Source organism: Dryobates pubescens, chromosome Z, assembly GCF_014839835.1.
Source record: "Dryobates pubescens isolate bDryPub1 chromosome Z, bDryPub1.pri, whole genome shotgun sequence".
Classification (NCBI taxonomy): Eukaryota; Metazoa; Chordata; class Aves; order Piciformes; family Picidae; genus Dryobates; species Dryobates pubescens.
Window position 1 is genome coordinate 137,225,102 of NC_071657.1, and position 23,049 is coordinate 137,248,150.

General features: G+C 45.9%; 1 protein-coding gene across 1 annotated transcript in view; it reads left to right on the forward strand.

Annotated features, from left to right (window-relative positions):
* Positions 1 to 23,049, forward strand: part of RAP1B (RAP1B, member of RAS oncogene family) — a 43,164-nt gene that overhangs the window by 16,166 nt on the left and 3,949 nt on the right. Inside the window, exons 2-6 of the mRNA XM_054178408.1 lie at positions 11,235 to 11,319; positions 13,154 to 13,222; positions 17,277 to 17,333; positions 18,648 to 18,788; positions 21,617 to 21,760. Coding sequence (XP_054034383.1) covers positions 11,263 to 11,319; positions 13,154 to 13,222; positions 17,277 to 17,333; positions 18,648 to 18,788; positions 21,617 to 21,760 — 468 coding nt within the window. The 5' untranslated portion in view covers positions 11,235 to 11,262. The remainder of the gene's footprint in view (positions 1 to 11,234; positions 11,320 to 13,153; positions 13,223 to 17,276; positions 17,334 to 18,647; positions 18,789 to 21,616; positions 21,761 to 23,049) is intronic.

Consider the following 23,049-nt stretch of genomic DNA (forward strand, 5'->3'; position numbering starts at 1 on the left):
TCTCTGGAGATGTGCTTCAAGAAATAGATGAGGGCTGGGTGTCAGGAAGGAAGGGACAGGCTCTGCTCACTTGTGCCCTGGAATAGCACAAGGGGCAATGGATAGAAACTGCAGCACAGGAGGTTCCATCTCAACATGAGGAAAAAATTCTTCATTGTAAGGGTCACAGAGCACAGGAACAGGCTGCCCAGAGAGGTTGTGGAGTCTCCTGTGCAGCCTGTACTAGATTCTATGCTCCTGCTCTGGCAGGGGGGTTGGACTGGAAGACCTCCAGAGGTCCCTTCCAACCCCTATCAGCCTTTGAGCCTGTGAAATTGTTCAAGAAAATGTCTAGGAAGCATTTTCCTTAGTTTATCTGGTAAGGGCAGAAGTGGAAGGCAAGTTCCATATTCACAGCCCTTGACAGATGTGAAGTATTTAAATCACTTCAATTCCAGTGACTTGTCCTGGTTAAACATTTTTTTTTCCTTCTGCTGAAGCAGGTTTATTCAAAGATCTGCTCATCCTTCAGAGAGAATCTTTATTGGGAAAGATGACCAGGTGCATCTGAAGCTCTTGCTTCTCTGGTTTATCAAGTGCTTTAAGAAGTGTGTCATGAATCATAGAATTGTTAGGGTTGGAAGGGACCTCAGGGATCATCTAGTTCCAACCCCCCTGCCATGGTGAGGAAGTGGAATCAAACAGTTACATTAATGCATTAATGTGTGTGTGTTAGGAACAGTAATACAAACAGAATAGCAAGAGAGGCTGGGCAGCTGTGGTGGGGTTAGGACTCTTACATTTCAGGAAGTATGTTGCTGAAACTTGCAGTTACTGAAGTGCCACTGGCAGCTAATGGAAGCAGCCTGAAAGTGAGTTCTCTGCTTCTGAGAGATTGTGTACTTAGGGAGAGCATTAGCATCTAAGATATATGAAAGTGTTTCTTGAAGAAGCATAGCTTCCCTTGATTTTTCTATTTCTAGCTAAATCTTGCATTGAAGATCTTCAGAGTTCAGTTATGTCAAATATCTCTGCATATAAATACTTGGCTCAGCTGTTCAAAGCCAGTACCTGCTCCAATTAAGAGGCATTCTGCAGGCTTCCTATGTTGTTCTTTACCACCTGTATAAAAGACCACAGCTGACAGTATTTTCCTGCCTGAAGAGGGAGGAGCAGAGCAATGAAAAAGCAAAGGAAGTTGTCATTGCCCTCGTTCCTTGTAGGTCTGTCACTTTAAATGTAGCCAGCCTTCAAAGCAACATTTCTCTTAAAATAGACTCCACTAAATAAAGAAACCGAGCTGCTTACATGGTTTATCTTGTGAGAAGAAGTTTAAACTTAGTTGTATTTAAATGTTGAGTGATTCAGTGGATACTTCTTAACAACTGCCCAGTAAATCTGGGGGGGATTTTCCTTATCTGTTGCTCAGTTACCATAGGCTCTTCATTTCTGCCGTGCCCCTCTTGAGTGTTCTACAGCCTGGAGGTTGGATGACTTGGGGAGTACAGACAGGAGGAGTTGTTGCACTTCATTCTAGAAATGCTGGCCCTGTCGGGGTGTAGCTGTGGAATGCTGAGTTGTAGACAAGGAAACACACAAACCTGTCTCCTTATTTGAATGATTGAGGTTGTGTGATCTAATGATCCTTTTTAACTCCCTTCCAGTTGATGCAATTGCTTTCTCGTAGTGCTAGTTAGCACAGCCTGCAAAAAATGTTGTGTTTGGGGTTTTTTTGGGGTGCTATATTGAGGTCTGCCTTGACTGTACAAATGGCTTCCTAATTATATATTCTTCCAACAGTCTTCCAGCAACAACTTCTCAGGGGCAGAAGGGGATGAAAATATGTGAAGTGCAAGGCCAGACTTTCACAGGATCACAGAATTATTGAGGCTGGCATAGACCTCTGAGATCATCAAGTCCAGCCTGTGGCCTACCACATGTCACTAGTAGAGATGCTGTGTGCACCAAGTCTAGTACCTGTTTTTGAGTGGCTAGATGAGTACTTTTATTCTTTTCCAGGCAGGAAAGGAAATCCATTAGGAGTTTGAGCTTCCACCTCGGGTTTTATGGCTTGCATCTCTTCCAGCAGTTGAACTTTTTGCTTCAGTGTCTTGCTTGAGGCTGAATGGCTTCTGCTGTTTCGGCACTGGATGGAGCTGAATACAGTATTAGTTCCAGGGAGGAATGTTGTGTCAGTCTGAAAAGTAATGTAAGAGCATGATTGAGGTTTAAGATTCAACCAGTCTGTACAACATGCAATATGAGCAAATGAGCCTGAGCTCAAGGAGAGTCAGGTCAAGCTAGTTGGGAATCACTGGAAAGTCAAGTTCAGTCAGATCAGAGCCCTACCTCAGTCTGTGCTGTGCTTGCTGCCAACATGCATTCTGGTCAGGGAAGAGATGTGTTAGGCTTTTATTACACCAAATAGCATGGCAGACTGCAGTGTCCTGAAGCAGCTCCTAGCTTCATGGAGGTCATGGGTTGACTTGAATCTGCTGCTGATCCTCAATACAGTGCTGCTGTCATGCCAGCTTCAAAATGGAAGTGCTGGCTGGAGCTAAGTATTATGGGGATTGGAGTTCAGATTGTAAGATGAGAGGGCTTCCTGTTCCAGTTGCTGCTTTTGGGGTTGGGGTGTTTGTGACTTTCCTGCTGGGTGGGCTGTGGGTTGGGGGGTAGGGGAAGGTCTCTGGCTTCTGCTGCTGCTTCTGCATTTTTGCTATGCTTTCTGCAAACAGGATAAGCTAATAGTGCATCTTGCCATCTCTTTGAGCTGTCTTTATCTCAACCCAGAACATTTTTGGTTTCTTTTGGGTTTTGTTTTAGGTTTTGTGTGTTTTTTGTGTTCCTTTCTCTCCCATCTGTGTGGAGGGGGTGTTTCTGAGAGCAGGCTGTGTTAACCCAGGGCCATGGACTGGTGGCTTCTCTGCTGAGAAGGAGGTAAAGACATGTAACCAGGAAAGCTTTCTTGGGAAAGTTCTTAGGAATTTTTTCTTTTCTGTTAGAAAACAGTAAGAGGAAGGTGAAGTGACATCATCAGGACTGCTGCTCAAAGCCAGTGAGGTGGTACATCTCAAGTGGAAGCAGAGGATAGATGGTGTTTCTGCTGCATGCTCCTAAGAGATGCCCAAGTTAGCTTTTTTTAAAGTGTTTTGGAGAACATAGAATCACAGAATGGTCAGGGTTGGAAGGGACCTCAAGGAGCAGCCAGTTCCAACCCTCCTGCTGTGAGCAGGGACACTTCACACTAGAACAAGGCTGCTCAGAGCCACATCCAGCCTGGCCTTCAAAACCTCCAGGGATGAGGCTTCCACCCCCTCCCTGGGCATCCTGTGCCAGGCTCTCACCACTGTCAGGGGGAAGAACTTCTTCGTAATGTCTAATCCATCTCCTCCTCTAGCTTGGATCCATTCTCCCCAGTCCTCTCACTCCCTGACACCCTAAAAAGTCCCTCCCCAGCTTTCTTGTAGCCCCCTTCAGATACTGGAAGGCCACAATAAGGTCTCCTCAGAGCCTTCTCCTCTCCAGACCGAATAACTCCAGCTCTCTCAGCCTGTCCTCACAGGAGAGGAGCTCCAGCCCTCTGCTCATCCTCGTGGCCCTGCTCTTGGTCTGTGTTTCCAAGATGCCATGATCACACTGCCTGCTGACTGACCAACACAGAGATTCCCAAGCTACCTCTATGCTGTATAGGCATGGGTGTATCAAAAAGGTTACTGGATGTTCTTGGTGAGTTAAGTAACTGTGGAAATGACAAGTTGTTGTGGAGAAAGAGGAAGTCTCCCTGTGTCATTAGTATTCACATGGCTCATTTCCCAAGCTTGGAGGGGAGGACAGAGAAACATTTGAGTGTGTTGCAGTCTGGCTCTGTCACATCTTCAAATGCCTTCAAAAAGCTTTTTACTTAGGTGCTTTAGAGATGAAGTATCATGGCTAACCAAGCTGTAATTGTGTTTACATACATGCTGTAATTATGTACCACCACTTAAAGCAGTGAAATCAGCTGCAGAGTGTTGTACAGTAGTGGGTTATATAGAACTGAACTTCCAGTGCTGGATCTGAAAGAAGCTTTGGCTTGCATTAAATACCTGAATCCCTCTTTGAGAGCCAAAATGGAATTCACAGTCTCTTAGTAAAACCAAGTTGTTAGCTTGGTTCCAAATCCTTCAGGATTTGGAGTTTTCTTCAAGGAGGTACAGAACATTCAGTAAGAGAAAGTCACAAATCACTCAAAGCACTGAGTAAACCAGATATTGGGTACATGCTGCTGAAGTTCTGTTGCCTCTGAATTTCTGTCAGCCTTCATTATTGACATTTCCTTACTTACTTGCTAACTTCAGACTGAAGCATTCAGCTTAAACTGTTCTTATAAATTGCTGCAGTTCACCCAGATTACTGCACTAGAATTTCCCCTACACCCACTGCATTTCTGTCATTTTAGTGACACCTTGCCAAAAATAAAGGCATAACTGAATGTTTGTTTTAAAGAAGTGACAGGTAATGTAGTTGCAGGCTTAACTTGTCGTGGGTTTGAAAGGTGTATTTCAGTGCAGTTAAGACACAATCCTCTGTTCCTGTTCTTTGTAGAAGGGGTGGACAGCACAGAGGGTTTTGGATCTAACCAAACATTTGCAGTGGTGCCAAACAGATGCAGCTTGAGGTGTGAATGGTGGTGGTGGTCCATGCTGCAAACAAATCTGTGTGGGGAAGGAAACCTAATTCCTTAATTCAGGAGTGAAAAGATCTTCTATTAAGTATGAAAATCACTGAAGCTTCTCAGAATGTGCTGGTCAGAGAAGTCTGCAGAGAGCTCCTTGGCTGGACATAAGGTTTATTTAATGACATAAGGTCATTATGGCTTGGCTCTTGCGGTCCTTATGCTCATGGAAGGTGCAAGGAACAGTTTAGATAAGTTGAAAGATTGTTAGGTGTTTGCAAGAAGAAAATCAAACAGGAGCTAGCCTCTTGATTGCTCAGTCTTTTGACCATGGTGAATTACAGAATACAGAATTAACCAAACTGAAAAAGACCTTTGAGATCATTCAGTCCAACCTATCGCCCAACACCATCTCATCAACTAAACCAAGGCACTGAGTGCCTCATCCAGTCTCTTTTCAAACACCTCCAGGGATGGTGACTCCACCACCTCCCTGGACAGCACATCCCAATGGCCAATCTCTCTTCCTGGGAAGAATTGCTTCCTAACATCCAGCCTAAACCTCCCCTGGCACAGCTTGAGACTGTGTCCTCTTGTTCTGGTGCTGCTTGCCTGGGAGAAGAAACCAACCCCCACCTGGCTACAACCTCCCTTCAGGGAGTTGTACAGAGAAATAAGGTAAGAAGGTCTCTCCTGAGCCTCTGCTACTCCAGGCTAAACGCCAGCAGCTCCCTCAGCTGCTCCTCATAGGCAATCTCTGATGGCAAAGTTGGACACTACCACAGAGGTATTCTGATATTTGTGTAAATCACCTGAGCATTTTGTGCTAAACACCGAACAGATGGTGTGACTCCAGATGTGCTGTGAGATTGCTGCTGTTGAGAAGGGTCTTTCTAACTTAACTTCCACTGTCTACCTTCTACAAGCACCTGTGTTGGTTTCCCTGCACACCCCCTCTCCTGCAGGCTCCAAGTTATTTGTCAGTTGAGGAAGGGTTTGCCTCTCTGCAGTAGCAGAGAAAGGGAGTGAATGGGTGACTTGATAAGAGCTAGAGCTCCTGCAGAAAATTTACTGAGACCATCCTCCCAGGGCAGAAGCAGTAGTCCTGTTAGCTCTGTTGGTAGAAGGGCTGCAAGATATTGGGGGGGGGTTGGGGAGGTTGAGCAGTGTGACCCAAACACATGTCCAAAAATCTGTGGCCCCTGTTTTTGTGGGTCACTTTTCAGCACAGACAAGCAAGCAGGTCTGCAGGCTGTAGGCAGCCCCACTAGCTAGTGTTGAACAGGGAGTCTCCAAAGAGTGTTTTCAGTTGCCTCCAGTTGTTTATGAAACTACAGCCATTGCAACTGTGGTTAGATAGCTAAACATAATCAACGTTCAGACTTAGGAAGGGATGGGTCTGAAAACAGGCTTCTGGGACCCTGCTGCCCTCTTTGGGAAATTGCCTGGTGGGAAGAGGTTGGTTTAGTCTTCTTACACAAGTTTGTCTCTTTTGTTTAGCATTGAAGTGTTTCAGAATGAGCAAATGCAGGCTATCTCCTCTTGGATAAGGAGTTTCCTATCGGTAGCAACTGTTAGCTTTACTGGAGCAGGTTTTATTCAGTATGTCTTCCTGTGAGAACAGTAATGAGGGAGAGGAAATACTGCATCTGGTGGTTTGCAGCCCTTTATTGTAGCTGGATGAAGAGCTGATAGCTTAAAAATGGCCACTGTATTAAAAATTAACTAAGGCCTTTTATCAAGCACTGGGCGGTGAGCTGAATTACAGTGCCACGGTTGTACTTTCTGTGTACAGATCAAACTCTGGGGCTGTAGCTGCAAACCTTGGCTGTTATTTCAAGTACATGACACTAAAGAGATGCTGTTGCCTGAAGGTTCACATTCTGGTTTTGTGTTTGGTTGGGTTTTTGTGTTTGGTTTGGGGTGGTTTTTTTTGTGTTGGCATGCTGATGCTTTCAGCTCTTCAGAGGAGGCTGGAGACAGCCTGTATAAACAAAGTAATTTACATGTTGGTGTGTCTGTATGTATATGAATTTGCAAGAACTTGGGTGATGTGAAAGAAGGTTGGGTATGGGTGAGGAGAGGATGGAGGAGCTGTGAAATTCAAGAGACATGGAGGGGCTGAAACTAGTCCCCTCAGGCAAGAGTCTGGGGGCAGTAAGCTAGGGTCAGAGGCCAAACCAGCAGCCCAGCTGAGGTGCATGTACACTAATGCACGAAGCATGGGAAACAAACAAGAGGAGCTGGAAGCCTTGTTGCAGCAGGAAAGTTATGACGTAGTTGCCATCACGGAGACGTGGTGGGATAGCTCACATGACTGGAGTGCTGCAATTGATGGCTACAGGCTTTTCAGGAGAGATAGACAAGGAAGAAGGGGTGGAGGGGTGGCCCTGTACATCAGGGAGGCACTAGATGCCATTGAGCTAGAGATTAGGGACAATCAGGTTGAATGCTTGTGGGCAAGAATTAGAGGGAAGACCGGTAGGGCAGACATCCTGGTTGGAGTCTGTTATAGACCACCCAACCAGGAGGATGATGTCGACGAAGCATTCTATAGACAGCTTAAGGCTGTCTCAAGATCTCCTGACCTTGTCCTCATGGGCGACTTCAACCTGCCTGACATCTGCTGGGATCTCAACACAGCAGAGAGGAGGCAGTCTAGGAGGTTCTTAGACTGCATAGAGGACAGCTTCTTATCCCAGGTGCTGCGTGAGCCTACCAGGGGCAAGGCTTTGCTTGACCTCCTCTTCACCAACAGGGAAGGGCTGGTGGGTGATGTGGTGGTCGGAGGCTGTTTAGGGGCCAGTGACCATGAAATAATAGAATTTTCAGTATTCAGTCAAGCTAAGAGGGCCAGCAAGAAGACCTCCACTCTGGACTTCCGGAGGGCGGACTTCAGGTTGCTCAAGGAAATAATTCAGAGGGTTCCTTGGGAGAAAGCCCTTAAAAATAAAGGGGTCCAGGAGGGCTGGACCTGCTTCAAGAAAGAGCTGATGAAGGCTCAGGAGCAGGCTGTGCCAATGTGCCGGAAGAGGAGCCGCCGGGGCAGACGGCCAGCCTGGCTGTGTAATGAACTTTTAATTGAACTAAGGGAAAAAAAGAGGATGTATAATCTTTGGAAGAAAGGTGAGGCAACCCATGGAATGTTTAAAGAGGTTGCTAGGGCATGTAGGAGGAAAATTAGGGAGGCAAAAGCATATTTGGAACTTAAACTGGCCTCTGATGTGAAGGACAACAAAAAGTCCTTCTATAAATATATTAATAGCAAGAGGAAGGGCAGGGACAACCTCCACTCCTTGGTTGACATGGAAGGAAATGTTGTAACACAGGATGAGGAAAAGGCAGAGGTACTTAACACCTTCTTTACCTCAGTTTTTACTAGCTGGAAAGAACGTCTACCAGACAGCTGGCCTGCAGAACTGGCAGAGGGAGCCAGGGAGCTGCATGGTTTCCCTGTGTTCCATGAGCAAGTGATAGGAGCTCTCCTCAGCAGCTTGGACCCCCACAAGTCCATGGGACCAGATGGGATCCATCCTAAGGTGCTGAGAGAGCTGGCAGATGAGCTGGCCAAGCCACTCTCCATTATTTTTCATCAGTCCTGGCTCACTGGAGAGATCCCAGATGACTGGAAGCTGGCCAATGTGGTGCCCATCCACAAGAAGGGCCGGTTGGATGAGCCAGGGAATTACAGGCCTGTCAGCCTGACCTCAGTGCCAGGAAAGATTATGGAGCAGGTCATCCTGAGTGCAATCACACAACACTTAGAGGATGGCCAAGGGATCAGGCCCAGCCAGCATGGGTTTAGGAAGGGCAGGTCCTGCCTGACCAACCTGATCTCCTTCTATGATCAGGTGACCCGCCTGGTGGATGTGGGGAGGCCTGTGGATGTAGTCTACCTGGACCTCAGCAAGGCCTTTGACACCGTTCCCCATAGCAAACTCCTGGCCAAGCTGTCAGCCCATGGCTTGGATGGGAGCACACTGAGATGGGTTAGGAACTGGCTGGAGGGCCGAGCCCAGAGAGTGGTAGTGAATGGTGCCACATCCAGCTGGCAGCCAGTCACCAGTGGTGTGCCCCAGGGATCAGTACTGGGCCCCTTGCTCTTTAACATCTTTATTGATGATCTGGACGAGGGCATCGAGTCCATCATCAGTGAATTTGCTGACGACACCAAGCTGGGGGCAGGAGTTGATCTGCTGGAGGGTAGAGAGGCTCTGCAGAGGGACCTCGACAGGCTGGGCAGATGGGCAGAGTCCAATGGCATGAGATTTAACACATCCAAGTGCCGGGTTCTGCACATTGGCCACAGCAACCCCATGCAGAGCTACAGGCTGGGGTCAGAGTGGCTGGAGAGCAGTCAGGCTGAGAGGGACCTGGGGGTGCTGGTCGACGGTAGACTGAACATGAGCCTGCAGTGTGCCCAGGCAGCTAAGAGGGCCAATGGCATCCTGGCCTGCATCAGGAACAGTGTGGCCAGCAGGAGCAGGGAGGTCATTCTGCCCCTGTACACTGCACTGGTTAGGCCGCACCTCGAGTACTGTGTCCAGTTCTGGGCCCCTCAGTTTAGGAAGGATGTTGACTTACTGGAACGAGTCCAGAGAAGAGCAACAAAGTTGGTGAGGGGTTTGGAACATAAGCCCTACGAGGAGAGGCTGAGGGAGCTGGGGTTGCTTAGCCTGGAGAAGAGGAGACTGAGGGGTGACCTTATTACTCTCTACAACTACCTGAAGGGAGGTTGTAGACAGACGGATGTTGGTCTCTTCTCCCAGGCAAGCAGTACCAGAACAAGAGGACACAGTCTCAGGCTGCGCCAGGGGAGATACAGGCTGGATGTTAGAAAAAAGTTCTATACAGAAAGAGTGATTGCACATTGGAATGGGCTGCCTGGGGAGGTGGTGGAGTCACCATCACTGGAGGTTTTTAGGAGAAGACTTGACGGGGTGCTTGGTGCTGTGGGTTAGTTGCTTGGGCGGAGTTGGATTGGTTGATGGGTTGGACGCGATGATCTTGAAGGTCTCTTCCAACCTGGTTTATTCTATGTATTCTATGTATTCTATGTATTCTAATTATTACATCAGTGCCATAAGTAGCAAACATTAGCAGCTGTTCAGCCAATAATCTGTTCAGTACTGTGAAAGCAGTGAATGTAAAACTGCAAGCTCTTCAGGCATCTGTGTGGCTTTGGGGAATACTTGTTTTGGTCTGATTTTGCAGAATGTGTTGTGCAAGCAACTTCTGAGTGAAGGAAAGATGGTAAGAAACCTGGGAACTACCTTAGTGCTTGCTGTGATGTTATGAACTTGCTTGCACAATTAAGAGGAGTTTGTGTGTTTCTGGGAAACATTGTGAGATGAAACTGTACTCAGCACTGGTCAGGCTACACCTTGAGTCCTGTTTCCAGTTCTGGGCCCCTCAGTTTAAGAAGGACATTGAGACACTTGAAGGTGTCCAGAGAAGGGCAACGAGGCTGGGGAGGGGTCTGGAGCACAGCCCTGTGAGGAGAGGCTGAGGGAGCTGGGGTTGCTTAGCCTGGAGAGGAGGCGGCTCAGGGGAGACCTTCTTGCTGTCTACAACTACCTGAAGGGAGGTTGTGGCCAGGTGGGGGTTGGTCTCTTCTCCCAGGCCACCAGCACCAGAACAAGAGGACACAGTCTCAGGTTGTGCCAGGGGAGGTTTAGTCTGGAAGTGAGGAGAAAGTTCTTCCCAGCAAGAGAGATTGGGCACTGGAATGTGCTGCCCAGGGAGGTGGTGGAGTCCCTGTCCCTGGAGGTGTTCCAAAAAGGCTTGGATGTGGCACTTGGTGCCATGGTTTAGTGGTCAGGAGGTGTTAGGTATTGGGTAATAGGTTGGACTGGATGATCTCTGAGGTCTTTTCCAACCTTACTGACTCTATGAAACACACCTGATTGGATGGTATGCTGCAATCCAAGTAATTGGCCTATCAACTGGAGTCAATTAATTTCTTGAAGGTCTCTTCTTACCTGGTTTATTCTATTCTATGCCTGATCCTTCCTTGCAGTAAATGACAGAGATTAGTCCATCCAGAGGCCTCTGAGGAAGTGTTACATACACATGGGTGTGAGCAGGGTTTCCACATACTTGTGCAGGTTGTTTGAAACCCCTCTGATGTTTTGGCAGAGAATCTTACCCTGTCCTTGCCTTTTCTCTGGCTTCCTGCTTCACAGGATGTAAAAATCCATCTAAACCCACTTTCCCAGTCAATGCCACCTCAACTACAAAACTGGACTAGAGAACACATGAGTAATGGGTCTTCATTATGTGTTAAAATCCTGGTAACAAGACAACCTGGGTGCACTTCATTTGTGCTAGATGAAAATGTTGCATCATTCAGCAGTTACTGTGTCTTGAATAAACATCCAGAGTTCCCCTAGCCTGTGATAATTGAAGTGACATCCTGCTTCTAGTATGCCTGGCTATAGGGGTGTACCTCCTGCATTTATCAGTTTAAATCAATATTTAACTGCTCATGGCTTGGTTTATATGTCTGGATATGTACAATCTGAGGGTGGCTGTAGAAATGCTAAAATAGTTGTCCTGTTGATCAATAATGTGGTCAATAATTTATTGTGTGTTTCAGGTATTGAGGGTGATTTATCTCTTGCATCATGCGTGAATACAAGCTAGTGGTTCTTGGTTCTGGAGGTGTTGGAAAGTCTGCTCTGGTAAGTAATTTGTGAGGCAGTTGAGTGCATTCTCTTTGGCTTCTCATGTGTTGTTTCTCTTGTACACTGCTTTCTAACCCCTGTTTCTTTCATGTGCACAAACAAACAGCAGTCATGACTGCTGAGGGTTCCTGCCGAGAGCAGGTCTGTGCTGTGCTTTGGGTGAATCCACCTCGTTCACTGGTGCACTCTCACTTGCTGCTGGTTTTGTAGGGGATTGGCTGATGGTGGTTGGTCAAGTCTTTGCCTGTCTTACACAGTGAAGTGTATAGCCACAGCATTGTGCAAGGCCTCTGTCTTCACAGAATGTTAAGGGCCAGAAGGGACCTCAAAAAATCATGTAGTCCAACTCCCCTGCCAGAGCAGGATCACCTAGAGCAGATCACACAGGAGCACTTCCAGGTGTGTCTTGGATACCTCCAGAGAAGAAGACTCCACAACCCCCTGGGCAGTCTGGTCCAATGTTTTTACCCTCACAGTGAAAAAGTTTTTTCCTTATGTTTACATGGAACTTCCTTCACCCACAGGTCTGTGAGTAAGGAAAGCTGCTTCACAATAACTTGGTCTGCCTGTGTCTGGCCTTGGTAACTTCTGTCTCTAGAAATGTCTTCAGAGTGCAGTTTGCTAACTGTTTGATAGCAGTCTCTAAGCACTCTTAATGCAAATAGAGGAGATTTGCATGTTTTCTAGAAAATACAACATGTTTTCTCCATCCCTTCTCCAAGCAGCTCTACAGCTGTGCAGGTAGAGGAGTATAAGCCATTGTTTGCAAATGTTCATGCATGTCAGTGAAATGGTTACAGAAGAGTTTAGCCTGACCTAGGCTGGCACTGGAGAAGTTCACAGAATATGATGTTCTCAGCCCACCTAAGAACTTTTACATCTTTTGGTTTATATTGTGCAGTTTATTATAAAGTAAGGTTTAGAGGTCCACTCTGGCAGCTAAGAAATATTCTCCTACAGAGTGGTTCCTAAAGGCAGGCAGACACAGTGTTAGATTGTGAAAGAACTTTTTTCCTTCCCTTCTGAATTCGTTATCTGAGTGCAGCATTTCTGGACTTGAACCTGTCTGCTCTGACTTGGCCTCTAAGTCTTGAAGTTCCATCTGACTTGTGCTAAAAACATCCCCTATGTGCTAGGTAGACAGGAATATCTTACTGAGTCTAGCTAAACCTAGTGAATGCTGCTGGTTAGGGTTTTTATAAACTTTAATTCCTCTGCTGGCAGATCACAGGATGTTAGGGGTTGGAAGGGACCTCTAGAGATCTTCAGGTCCAATCCCCCTGCCAGAGCAGGACCACAGAATCCAGCACAGGTCACACAGGAGCACATCCAGACAGGGCTGGAAAGGCTCCAGAGGAGGAGACTTTATAACTTCTCTGGGCAGCCTGTTCCAGTGCTCTGTCACTCTTACAGTGAAGAAGTTCTTCCTCATGTTGAGGTGGAGCCTCCTGTGCTGGAGTTTCCATCCATTGCCCCTTGTCCTAAGTAGCAGAAGACACACTAGTCCTAAATGCAAGCATATAAACCACATTGCTGTATAGTGTCCCCTTCAGCTAAAAGGCTAATGATGCTTCCAAGAGTTAGACAAACCTTAAGTCAATGCATGCTTTAATTCTTGTGGTCTAAGCAAGAGATCTGGAGCATTGCTTCATCTAACAGCAGTTACTCACATGCACCTAACTGCTTGTTCTCCTAATTTATTATGTCAGTCACTTAATTTGCCTTCAACAATGTAGTGGATAACTGAGTCTACACTTGTGTGCAGTGGCTACCAGGTGTGGCTATGCAAGAAGAATCTCACAAGAGCCTGTTTTCTTTTGTTGTGTTGCAGACTGTACAATTTGTTCAAGGAATCTTTGTTGAGAAATACGACCCCACGATAGAAGACTCCTACAGAAAGGTAAATGCAGAAGACCTCTCTAGTGTCACACAGACTTCAAACTGCAGTGCAGGTTGTCAGTTGTTTGAGGCATTGCTTGCAAAAGGGGATGCCTGGTGATGCTACAAAATGCCAGGTGACTTCAGTTAGCCTAACTTAATTTTCAATCTAAAAGGAATAATTCAAGCCCAGCTGCTTGATGTTTAAGCATAATACCTTACTGGCTAGTCAGTAAAGAGTGGCAATTTCATTGTCAGGATTGGGAATGTATTTTCTTTATTATTATATTTCTTACTGGTTTGTGTGTGGTTGCACCAGCAGGTGGATTTGCAGATGTATGGTGGAGGTTCTAAGCTTTGCTACTAGGAAAATCTGCTAAGAGCAACTTCCTGCTCCCCTGTAGAACACTGGAGGCATCATACTGTATTCCTAGCAGCTTAACTGATAGCTTGATTCCACTTCCATTAGATGGGCTATTGTTTTATTAATAAGTTAACACAAACCCATCATCAGTGAACAAACACAGTGGCCTGTTAGTTTCTCTTTTCCCATCATCAGCATGACAAGCTGAAAGGTCTGATTCTGTTTGCATCATCTTGAATCTCCATATTGCTCACTCTTCAGTTTCAGCTGAGACTGATTAATATTCCAGGCTAAGATCGTGTACATCTGGACTGCTATGAAAAGAGTTAACCATTTGGTGAAGCAGATCAGTTTTCAGCTGTGTCAGTTTCTTCTCTGAATTACTTTTCAGATGAGTTGATCCTCTGACGTGTTTCACCTTACAGCCACAAGTGCCAGGGTCTGTACAGGGGAAGCAAGATGCAAAACCCCTAGCTGTGAATGGGCAAAAAGTGCAGGCCCTCCTCTCTCAGCACTGGACTAGATTTATAATGGAATAAAGGGGCTGTATTAACAGCTGGTGCAGCTTCCAGCCACCAGAATCTCTTCTGAACAGAGGAAGAATTAGTGAGAGCAAAATGATAATTTCACACTTGTTTTCCTCGACCTCATGGAAATCTGTATGCTGGAAAAAGCCCAGTCTGTGTTACACAGGGGCTGCCAGCCAAAGCTCCAACTCTGACTAAACAGACAACAACAACAAATTCTGTATGGCTGCTTACTCTTCTCAGCAGGAATTTCAGACCCTATCCCAGTATTTGGTGCAGGCCTTTGCTGGGTCAGGCCAGATAAGTGATGAAAATAATATTCCTGAGCTGTGTTAAAGTGAAATGTTTCCTTTGTTACAGATTTACATTCTTCAGGTCATACTAGGCTCAGGATGTTTGCTGGCTGAGTTTTTCCAAAGACTGTTTCCATGGAGCCTGAAAAAGTATAGCCATCTTAAGAGATTCTGGCCTATGCTAATTGTCTTTGTATTTTTATCTAGCATAGATCTTAAAATGTCCCTTTTGGGTTTGGTCCTGAAAGGACTAGGTGTGAATATATCTCTGTATTATTATTTATCTCTGCATTATAGTGTGGCCAGCAGGAGCCCCTGTATTCAGCACTGCTTAGGCCACACCTTGAGTCCTGTGTCCAGTTCTGGGCTCCTCAGTTTAAGAAGGATATTGAGACACTTGAATGTGTCCAGAGAAGGGCAGCGATGCTGGGGAGGGGTCTGGAGCACAGCCCTGTGAGGAGAGGCTGAGGGAGCTGGGGGTGTTGAGCCTGGAGAAGAGGAGGCTCAGGGGAGACCTTCTTGCTGTCTACAACTACCTGAAGGGAGGTTGTAGACAGGTGGGGGTTGGTCTCCTCCCAGGCAACCAGCACCAGAACAAGAGGACACAGCCTCAAGCTGTGCCAGAGGAGGTGTAGGCTGGAGGTGAGGAGAAAGTTCTTCCCAGCAGGAGAGATTGGCCATTGGAATGTGCTGCCCAGGGAGGTGGTGGAGTCACCATCACTGGAGGTGTTCAGGAGGGGATTGGATGTGGCACTTGGAGCCATGGTTTAGTTGTCAGGAGGTGTTAGGTATTAGGGAATAGGTTGGGCTTGATGATCTCTGAGGTCTTTTCCAACCTGGTTGATTCTATGATTCTATATTTACATGAATACATCTCTGTATTATTCTTTTTCAAATCAGGCAGCTTGTTGAAGTCTTGCTTAAGTCTGGACAACACTTTGTGCAGTTGTTTCCTTCCCCTTGCTGTTAGTTGCAATTCCAACTTGTCTCTTGTTTGTGTGACTTCAGAAATGTATTGTTTTAGCAGTTGCAATTCTATACCATTAATGTGAAACCTAGTTTTACAGTGATTGAAGTTGAGAGGATGTGGCTCTAAGTAATTTGTGTAGAACTAAATAATAGAGCATGAAGTCTTGCAACTTGATGCCTTAGTTTCCTCCCCAAATATTTCTTCATAAAGAGAATAGAAGTTGCTTCATTAGATGAACAACAGCATATTAAAATAGTGGTTATTGAAGGACTCTCCATCCCTAGGGGACATGGGAAATACTCCTCTCCCCCACCCTGCAAGCTCACATCTAGTTACAAATGAAAAGCTCAGAAGTTAAAACTACTGGTAGTGTCGTATCAGGGCTAGTTTTGAGTGCCCATCTGCCAGCTAGGAATTTTAAATGCAGGTGGAATCAAGGGAAGTGGACCAATAGCTTGAAAGAAAGGGAAAAAAAAAAACCAAATCAATAATAAAAATACCAAAAAGCCCAAAACAGGCTCACAGGATGTCAGAGGTTGGAAGGGACACAATGACATCATCAAGTCCAACCCCGCTGCCAGAGCAGGACCATACAATCTAGCTCAGGTCACAGAGGAACACATCCAGACAGGGCTGGAAAGGCTCCAGAGGAGGAGACTCCACAACCTCTCTGGGCAGCCTGCTCCAGTGCTCTGTCACCCTTACAGTAAAGAAGTTTCCCCTTGTGTTGAGGTGGAACCTCCTGTGCTGCAGCTTACATCCATTGCTCCTTGTCCTATCACAGGGAACAAGTGAACAGAGCCTGTCCCCTCCCTCCTGACCCCCAGCCCTCAGATATTGATAAACATTTATTAAATCCCCTCTCAGTCTTCTCTTTTCCAGACTAAACAGCCCCAGGTCCCTCAGCCTCTCCTCACCAGGCAGTGCTCCAGTCCCCTACTGATCCTCATAGCCCTCTGCTGGACCCTCTCCAGCAGATCCCTGTCCCTCTTGAACTGGGGAGCCCAGAACTGAATGCAGTACTCAAGATGAGGTCTCACCAGGGCAGTGTAGAGGGGGAGAAGAACCTCCCTGCATCTGCTGGACACACTCTTCTTAATGCACCCCAGGATCCCATTGGCCTTCTTGGCTACCAGGGCACATTGCTGTCCCATCCAGAACTTGTTATCCACCAGCACTCCCAGGTCCTTCTCCACAGGGCTGCCCTGCAGCAGATCACCTCCCAGCCTGTACTGCTGCAGTTTATTATTCCTCCTCAGATGGTAGGACTCTGCATTTGTCCTCTCCAGTCTGTCCAAGTCTTGCTGGAAAACAAATCAGAAATCCCCCCCAGGAGAAGACCTCTGAAATAGGAAGCCTGATCAGTTTCTGCATCTAAACCTATTTTGCTTTTGCATGTTTTCCTAAGGTCAGTTTCCTAATTGGTGTCACTGAAGCCTTGCCTTGGAGACACTATTCATAGGGGTTTCCTTGGTTTATTGTTTGCTGTGTACTATTTATTCCCTTGTTTGCTCTTGAATGAGCATTAGTATGCCAACCCAGCTGTCTAGCTTTCACCTATACTTCCACTCTCTGACTGATCCCTGAAACAAGCAGGAATTAGTTGTGTGAGTTGCTGATCACCATTATTACCATTTTAGCAGCCTCTCTTTTTTGTAATAATCAAAAATCCCTAATCACTTTGCAGAGTGGTACTTGGCTGCTGCTGCTGCTGCTGAAAATGGCACCAGGGCTCTTTGAAAGGCTTCCTCCTGCTGGTTTCAAAGTGGAGATCCACATAAACTTCTTAAGCCATTATGTTGCTTGATGCATTAGGAATTTGCTTATTAAAATCACATCATTCCTGGTGCCTTGGGGTGGGGAGGGGAGAGTTGCAAGAGGGGGAAAATTCTAACCACATCTCTGTTGTTTTTTCTTGACAGCAAGTTGAAGTAGATGCTCAACAGTGTATGCTTGAAATCTTAGATACTGCAGGAACGGTATGTAGACCCCTGAAAGACTGCTGTACCTTGTTACAACCATCACAGCCTGGGGGAGGGAAAACACTGACCTGTTTCCTGCCTCCTCCTCTCAAGGGTTGTTTGGGTCAGTTCACTGGGATTTAGAGGATGTTCTTTAACCTGCTAGCATTTAAACAGAACTTGGGGGAGTGTTGCAGCAGGAAATGCAGTGGGGGTTCCCTGTGAGCTCTTGTTCTGTGATGGGGGAAGCACGAGCGGGGCACACTGCGAAGAGCTGCTGCTACTGGTTTAAGTTTATGTTGCCCAGAGGAAGAATTAAGCCTAATAGTTCCTCAGGTTTGGTTTCTGTTACTGTAGAGAATACATGCTTGCTTCTCCTCTGCTTTTCCTTTTGTGTGGGAGATGTACTCTGACATTGGGATAAAAATAGCATTGCTTTAGTCAGCTTATGGGAACTTGAAGCCCAGGGTTATGCTGACCCTTTGCATACTGATCACGGTTTTCCTCTGACTGAAACCAGTCATTTCCTTCAATGAATGTAAGCTCCAGACCCTTTGGGTGTATTGTTCCCCAAACGGTAACAGCGATCTGCTCCAATAATAACTAACTTAAACTCCCTATTAAAGCAGTGTAAAACTGTAGGACAAATGGAGTGGCCATTCTCTCACCATAAATTGCACTTTCCTCATCTGACATGCAGCGTGAGACTTGGTGAGTGATTGGTCAGGCACGAGACAGGCAAGGCACCAATGTGAGAGGGGCAGATGCTGCCTCCACAGTTTTCAAACAGAGCATAATGTAGTGCACCAGCAAGTCTTCACATGCAGTACCATAGTTGTCACCTAAGTCTAGGAGATGTGACAAGTCTGCTGAGTGTCTCCATTCTCTAGTCAATCTCCTTGAAGATTAGAGTTTAACATAGGAGGGTGCCAAGAGGCTGGAAAGGGATGCATTTACTTCACAGTGCATTTTGAAGAACAAGCAGGAGATGGAAAAACGTTGGTGAGGAGAGATGTGGGAGGAATGTGACTTCTGTAATCTGCAGATTACCTTCTACTCTACCTCTCCTCTCTAGTTTTTGTGACCTTTTTCCCAGGGTACAGCCCTTGGCAATACCTAGATGTTGCTTACCGAGGCCAGATAATGTCCAAACTTCAGATTTCCTCCAAAGCTTTCCACTTGACTAAAATGCACATAGTGAAACAGCAAAACAACTGCTCAGCTTGAGGGAGGAGGCACCAATAACCATTTGTGACCTGGAGTATAAGGCTGTTTGTGCAAGGAAAGCACAGACTGTGACATCTGTATCTGTGTTTCTTTTTTCATTTACAGGAACAGTTTACAGCAATGAGAGACCTATACATGAAGAATGGACAAGGTTTTGCATTAGTATACTCCATCACAGCACAGTCCACATTTAATGATTTACAGGACCTAAGAGAACAGATTCTTCGAGTCAAAGACACTGATGATGTAAGAATGTCTATAAATGCTTTATGTTTTAGTTGTCATTACAGGTTCTGTCCTGTGTGCACTGTGGTTAGGTAGCTTCCAGCCTTGTAAGTGGCAAATTAACCAGCAGATGCATAGTGCAGAAGTGTAACTCTTAAGGCAAGCTAGAGAAATGGTGACTTGTTATGTAGATAACTGTCTTTTTATTCTTTTCCTTTAATACTCTGTTTGAAACTGGACATAACCTGATTCAGTAGTGCTGCAGAAAACAGCTCTAAAGCAACTCCATCCTGACCTCAATTACCATCAGTGACAGTTTCAAACCCCTTGTGGGGCTTTTTTTACTTCTCTTTGATATGCCTCTGATTTTAGTACTTTTAATAGCACGAAATCCTGGTGGAAGACAGTACTGTGAGCTTTGAACTTGCATGTTGTGTAGCTTTTATAGCTTGTGTGTATTCCTGCAAGTGAATTTGGTCATTCTGTTACCACACAATTTACCATGTGTGCCTCTTAGCCTCACTTTATAGCTTCCATAATGCTAAAACATCCCAGTTTGTAATTGATTAAAAACCCCTCAACTTAGTACCTTTGTAGGAAGTGACTGTTCAGTCCCTCAATAAAAGCAAGAAAGGTATTTCAAATGTGAAACAGCAGCAAGCATGTTTTTAACAGGAACACATTCTAGGTTGTAGGCACCAGGTAGGAAGAACTTCCTTCTTCAAGACAGCCGTGATGCCTTCCTTACTGCATGTATCCACGCAAGCTTCTGTCATCAGCAGGCACAGACATACTCAGTATTTCAGTTTGGGGGAAGTTCAGTGTGACTTCCAGAGCACAAACCACCTTGCACCTTTTTAACTGCCATCTTTTATAAGTCTTGCCTATGTTCAGCAGATTTCTTCTAGAAGTCATCTCTTGCCCATTATCACAAATGTATCTCAGAAGGGTCATATTGAAGTTGCAGGTACCTTTCCCATCCACAACCTACCAAGTTACAGCCTTGTTTAGCATCAAAATTCTTCACTTTGAGGTTGGCAAAGCATTGTAACAAGCTTCCCAGAGAGATATCATGCAGTCTGTCTCTGGAGACATTCAGAACCTTCCTGGACATGTTCCTGGGTGATTTTTAGCCTAGGTGATCCTGCTGTAGCAGGGGAGGGTTGGACTAGATGATCTTCAGAGGTCCCCTCTTCAAAGCCCTACCATTCAGTGATCAAATTGATTTTGTACACAAAAATCAAAGCATGTGGTATTTAAAACATTAGTCTACATAGTACATTTATGCTGACTGGCAGTTCCTTGGGATTGCATTGTTGTGGGGTTTGGAATCATGGAGTGGTCTGGTTTGGAAGGAACCTCTCAAGCTCATCCAGTCCAACCCCCTCTGCAGTCAGCTCAACTAGATCAGGTTGCCCAGAGCCCTGTTGAGCCTCACCTTGAATATCTCCAGGGAAGGGGCCCCATCCACCTCCTTGGGCAACCTGTTCCAATGTCTTTACCCTTATGGTAAAGATCTTGTTCCTAACATCCAGCTCTCCCCTCAGTCCTGAAAGCCATTCCATAGTATCAGGAGAAAGATAATGAGCTTCAAGTTGCAACTTCAGTTCTCACCAAAATCTGAATAAAGCTTTTCCTGTGCTGAAGCTTAGGTCTGACTTGCTTTCTCACTAGGGTGAAATTAAATGGTCAAAATACTGGAACAGCTTTTTCAACACTTGCAACACTCTTCTCCAAGCTACAGAGCCCTCAGCTCCCTCAGGCTCTCCTCAGAAGGAAGATGTTCCACCCTTTGTCTGTTTTTGTGGCTGGACTCTTTCAAGCAGTTCCCTGAGGTCCTTCTTGACCTGAGGGGCCCAGAACTGGACACAGTATTTCAGATGCAGCCTCACCAGGGCAGAGTAGAGGGGGCAGAGAACCTCTCTTGACCTACTAACCACAGCCCTTCTAATCCACCCCAGAATGGCCTTGGCCTTCATGGCCACAAGAGCACCTTGTTGGCTCATGGGCAACCTTCCATGCAGAAGGACCCCCAGGTCCTTTTCCCCTTCTCTGCTCTCCAGCAGGTCAGTCCCCAGCCTATACTGCTCCATGGGGCTGTTCTTTCCCAGGTGCAGGACTCTACCCCTGCCCTTGCTGAATGTAATTAAATTTCTCCCTGCCCATCTCTCAGCCTAAGTCTGGCTGCATGGCAGCACAACCCTCCTGTGTCAGCCACTCCACCCAGCCTGGTGTCATCGCATCCAGCTCGTTGGTGAATATATTGAACAGTACTGGTGCCAGTGCTGACCCCTGAGGGGCTCCACTAGACACAGGCCTCCAACTGGACTGTCCCACTGACCACAACTCTCTTGACTACTTTCCTTCAACCAGTTCTCAATCCACCTCACTACCTGATCATCCAGACCACAGTGCCTCAGTTTAGCTGCAAGGATGCTGTGGGAGACAGTGTCAGATGCTTTACTGAAATCAAGATAATGCTACCCAGCACAGGATTTCTGAATGTGTAAGGATCTTGTAGTGTGTTCTTCAGAAGACTTCTTGATGCCTTAAATATCTAAAAGTGAAATCTCATCAGGTCATGGAGATGTGAAATGTGCTCAACTAGCAGCATACTGAATCCTCAACCCGTCCCCCACACTGCCCTGCCAAACAGCAGGCAGAAAATGCACTGACATAGATTTGAAGGCGGAAGTATCACACAGCTGTCAAGTTTCAGTTTATATCAGAGCTTGATTGCTCTAGAAGTGAGGACCCTGTAAGAATTGATTCAGGTAGGGCTTTAGGTGTGCATCACATTCTTCCTTCCCAGAATGTTCATGATGTCTGTGCTGGTCTTTGGTTTTTAGGTGCCTATGATTCTGGTTGGCAATAAGTGTGACTTGGAAGATGAAAGAGTTGTGGGAAAGGAACAAGGTCAGAACCTAGCAAGGCAATGGAATAACTGTGCATTCTTAGAGTCTTCTGCAAAATCAAAGATAAATGTTAATGAGGTAAGGCTCTTTCTCCTCTGGGAGGGGAGGGGCAGCAGAGGGAGAAGGATGGGACACTGCTCTGGAACCCAAACACCTACAGTTTGTGCTGTAACAGTCATTGTCTGATGGGGAAACTGCATTTGAAACTGCTGCACAAATGGCTTAAGGGCACAGCCAAGGAGGGAAGTGAGCACAGATTTCCAAGTGCTTTGCCCCCTGCTTTTGGGATAAAGACTCTTTCCCCTCTTGAAATAAAAATCAATTATTTGTACACACAAAAATGGGGGGGTGGGGTTGGACTTGATGAGCTCTTGAGGTCCCTTTCAACCTCTAATGTACTGTGATACTGTGAATAAAATTCACTGTAATGGACTAAACTCTGCACCCTGCTAGTGAGAACTTGAGATGTTTATATCAAGGGATGCATTTAGCTTTGGCTTGGGACTTTCCTCACACTACATTGAGTATAATTAGTTGTCAAGTCCTATCCATATGAATTTGGGACAAACATTTAGAGTTTGTCAAGGAAGAACCAACAATTACGAATAAAATTCACTCTAATGGACTAAACTGCACCCTGCTATTGAGAACATTTGAGGTGTTTAAGGGCTGCATTTAGCTTTGGCTTAGGTCTTTCCTCACACAATATTGAGTATAGTTAGTTCTCAAGTCCTTTTCATCTGAATTTGGGATAAATGTTACATCTCCTCATTGATATGATCCCTGCCAACTTGAGAATGTATTGCTGGACTGCTTTGGAAAAAAGCTTTGAGAGTTAGGTCCTTAAAATTCTTTGATCTAAGTTGTTTGGTATTAAATTATTTGGGATAGTAAGAACAAAAACTTGTAAGGGTTTTGTCAGAATGAGCAGCTCTGGGAAAAAAGGAGAGGGGGTGCAAAAGCTTTAGCAGCTGTGCTGGTATTTACATGTCTGGAACGGCTTGGGGTTTATGATAAACCCTACTGTTCGTTGTGTCTCCTGGAAAACAGTGGTGACAGCATCCAGCCAAGTTGGAAGGGCCTCTGAGCAAGACTTCCATGTAACCCAAAGAGTACGGTGGTTTTATATAGAGCTGACATCAAAAATAAGGAATATGTGTTTAATTTCTTGGGAATTCATGGAAACTAATCAGTTTGTCCAGAGAGAGTTGTTAGCCATTGAAATGTGCTGCCCAGGGAGGTGGTGGAGTCACCACCCCTGGAGGTGTTCAAGAGAGGATTGGACGTGGCACTTGGAGCCATGGTTTAGTTGTCATGAGGTGTTGGGTGACAGGTTGGCCTTGATGATCTCTGAGGTCTTTTCCAAT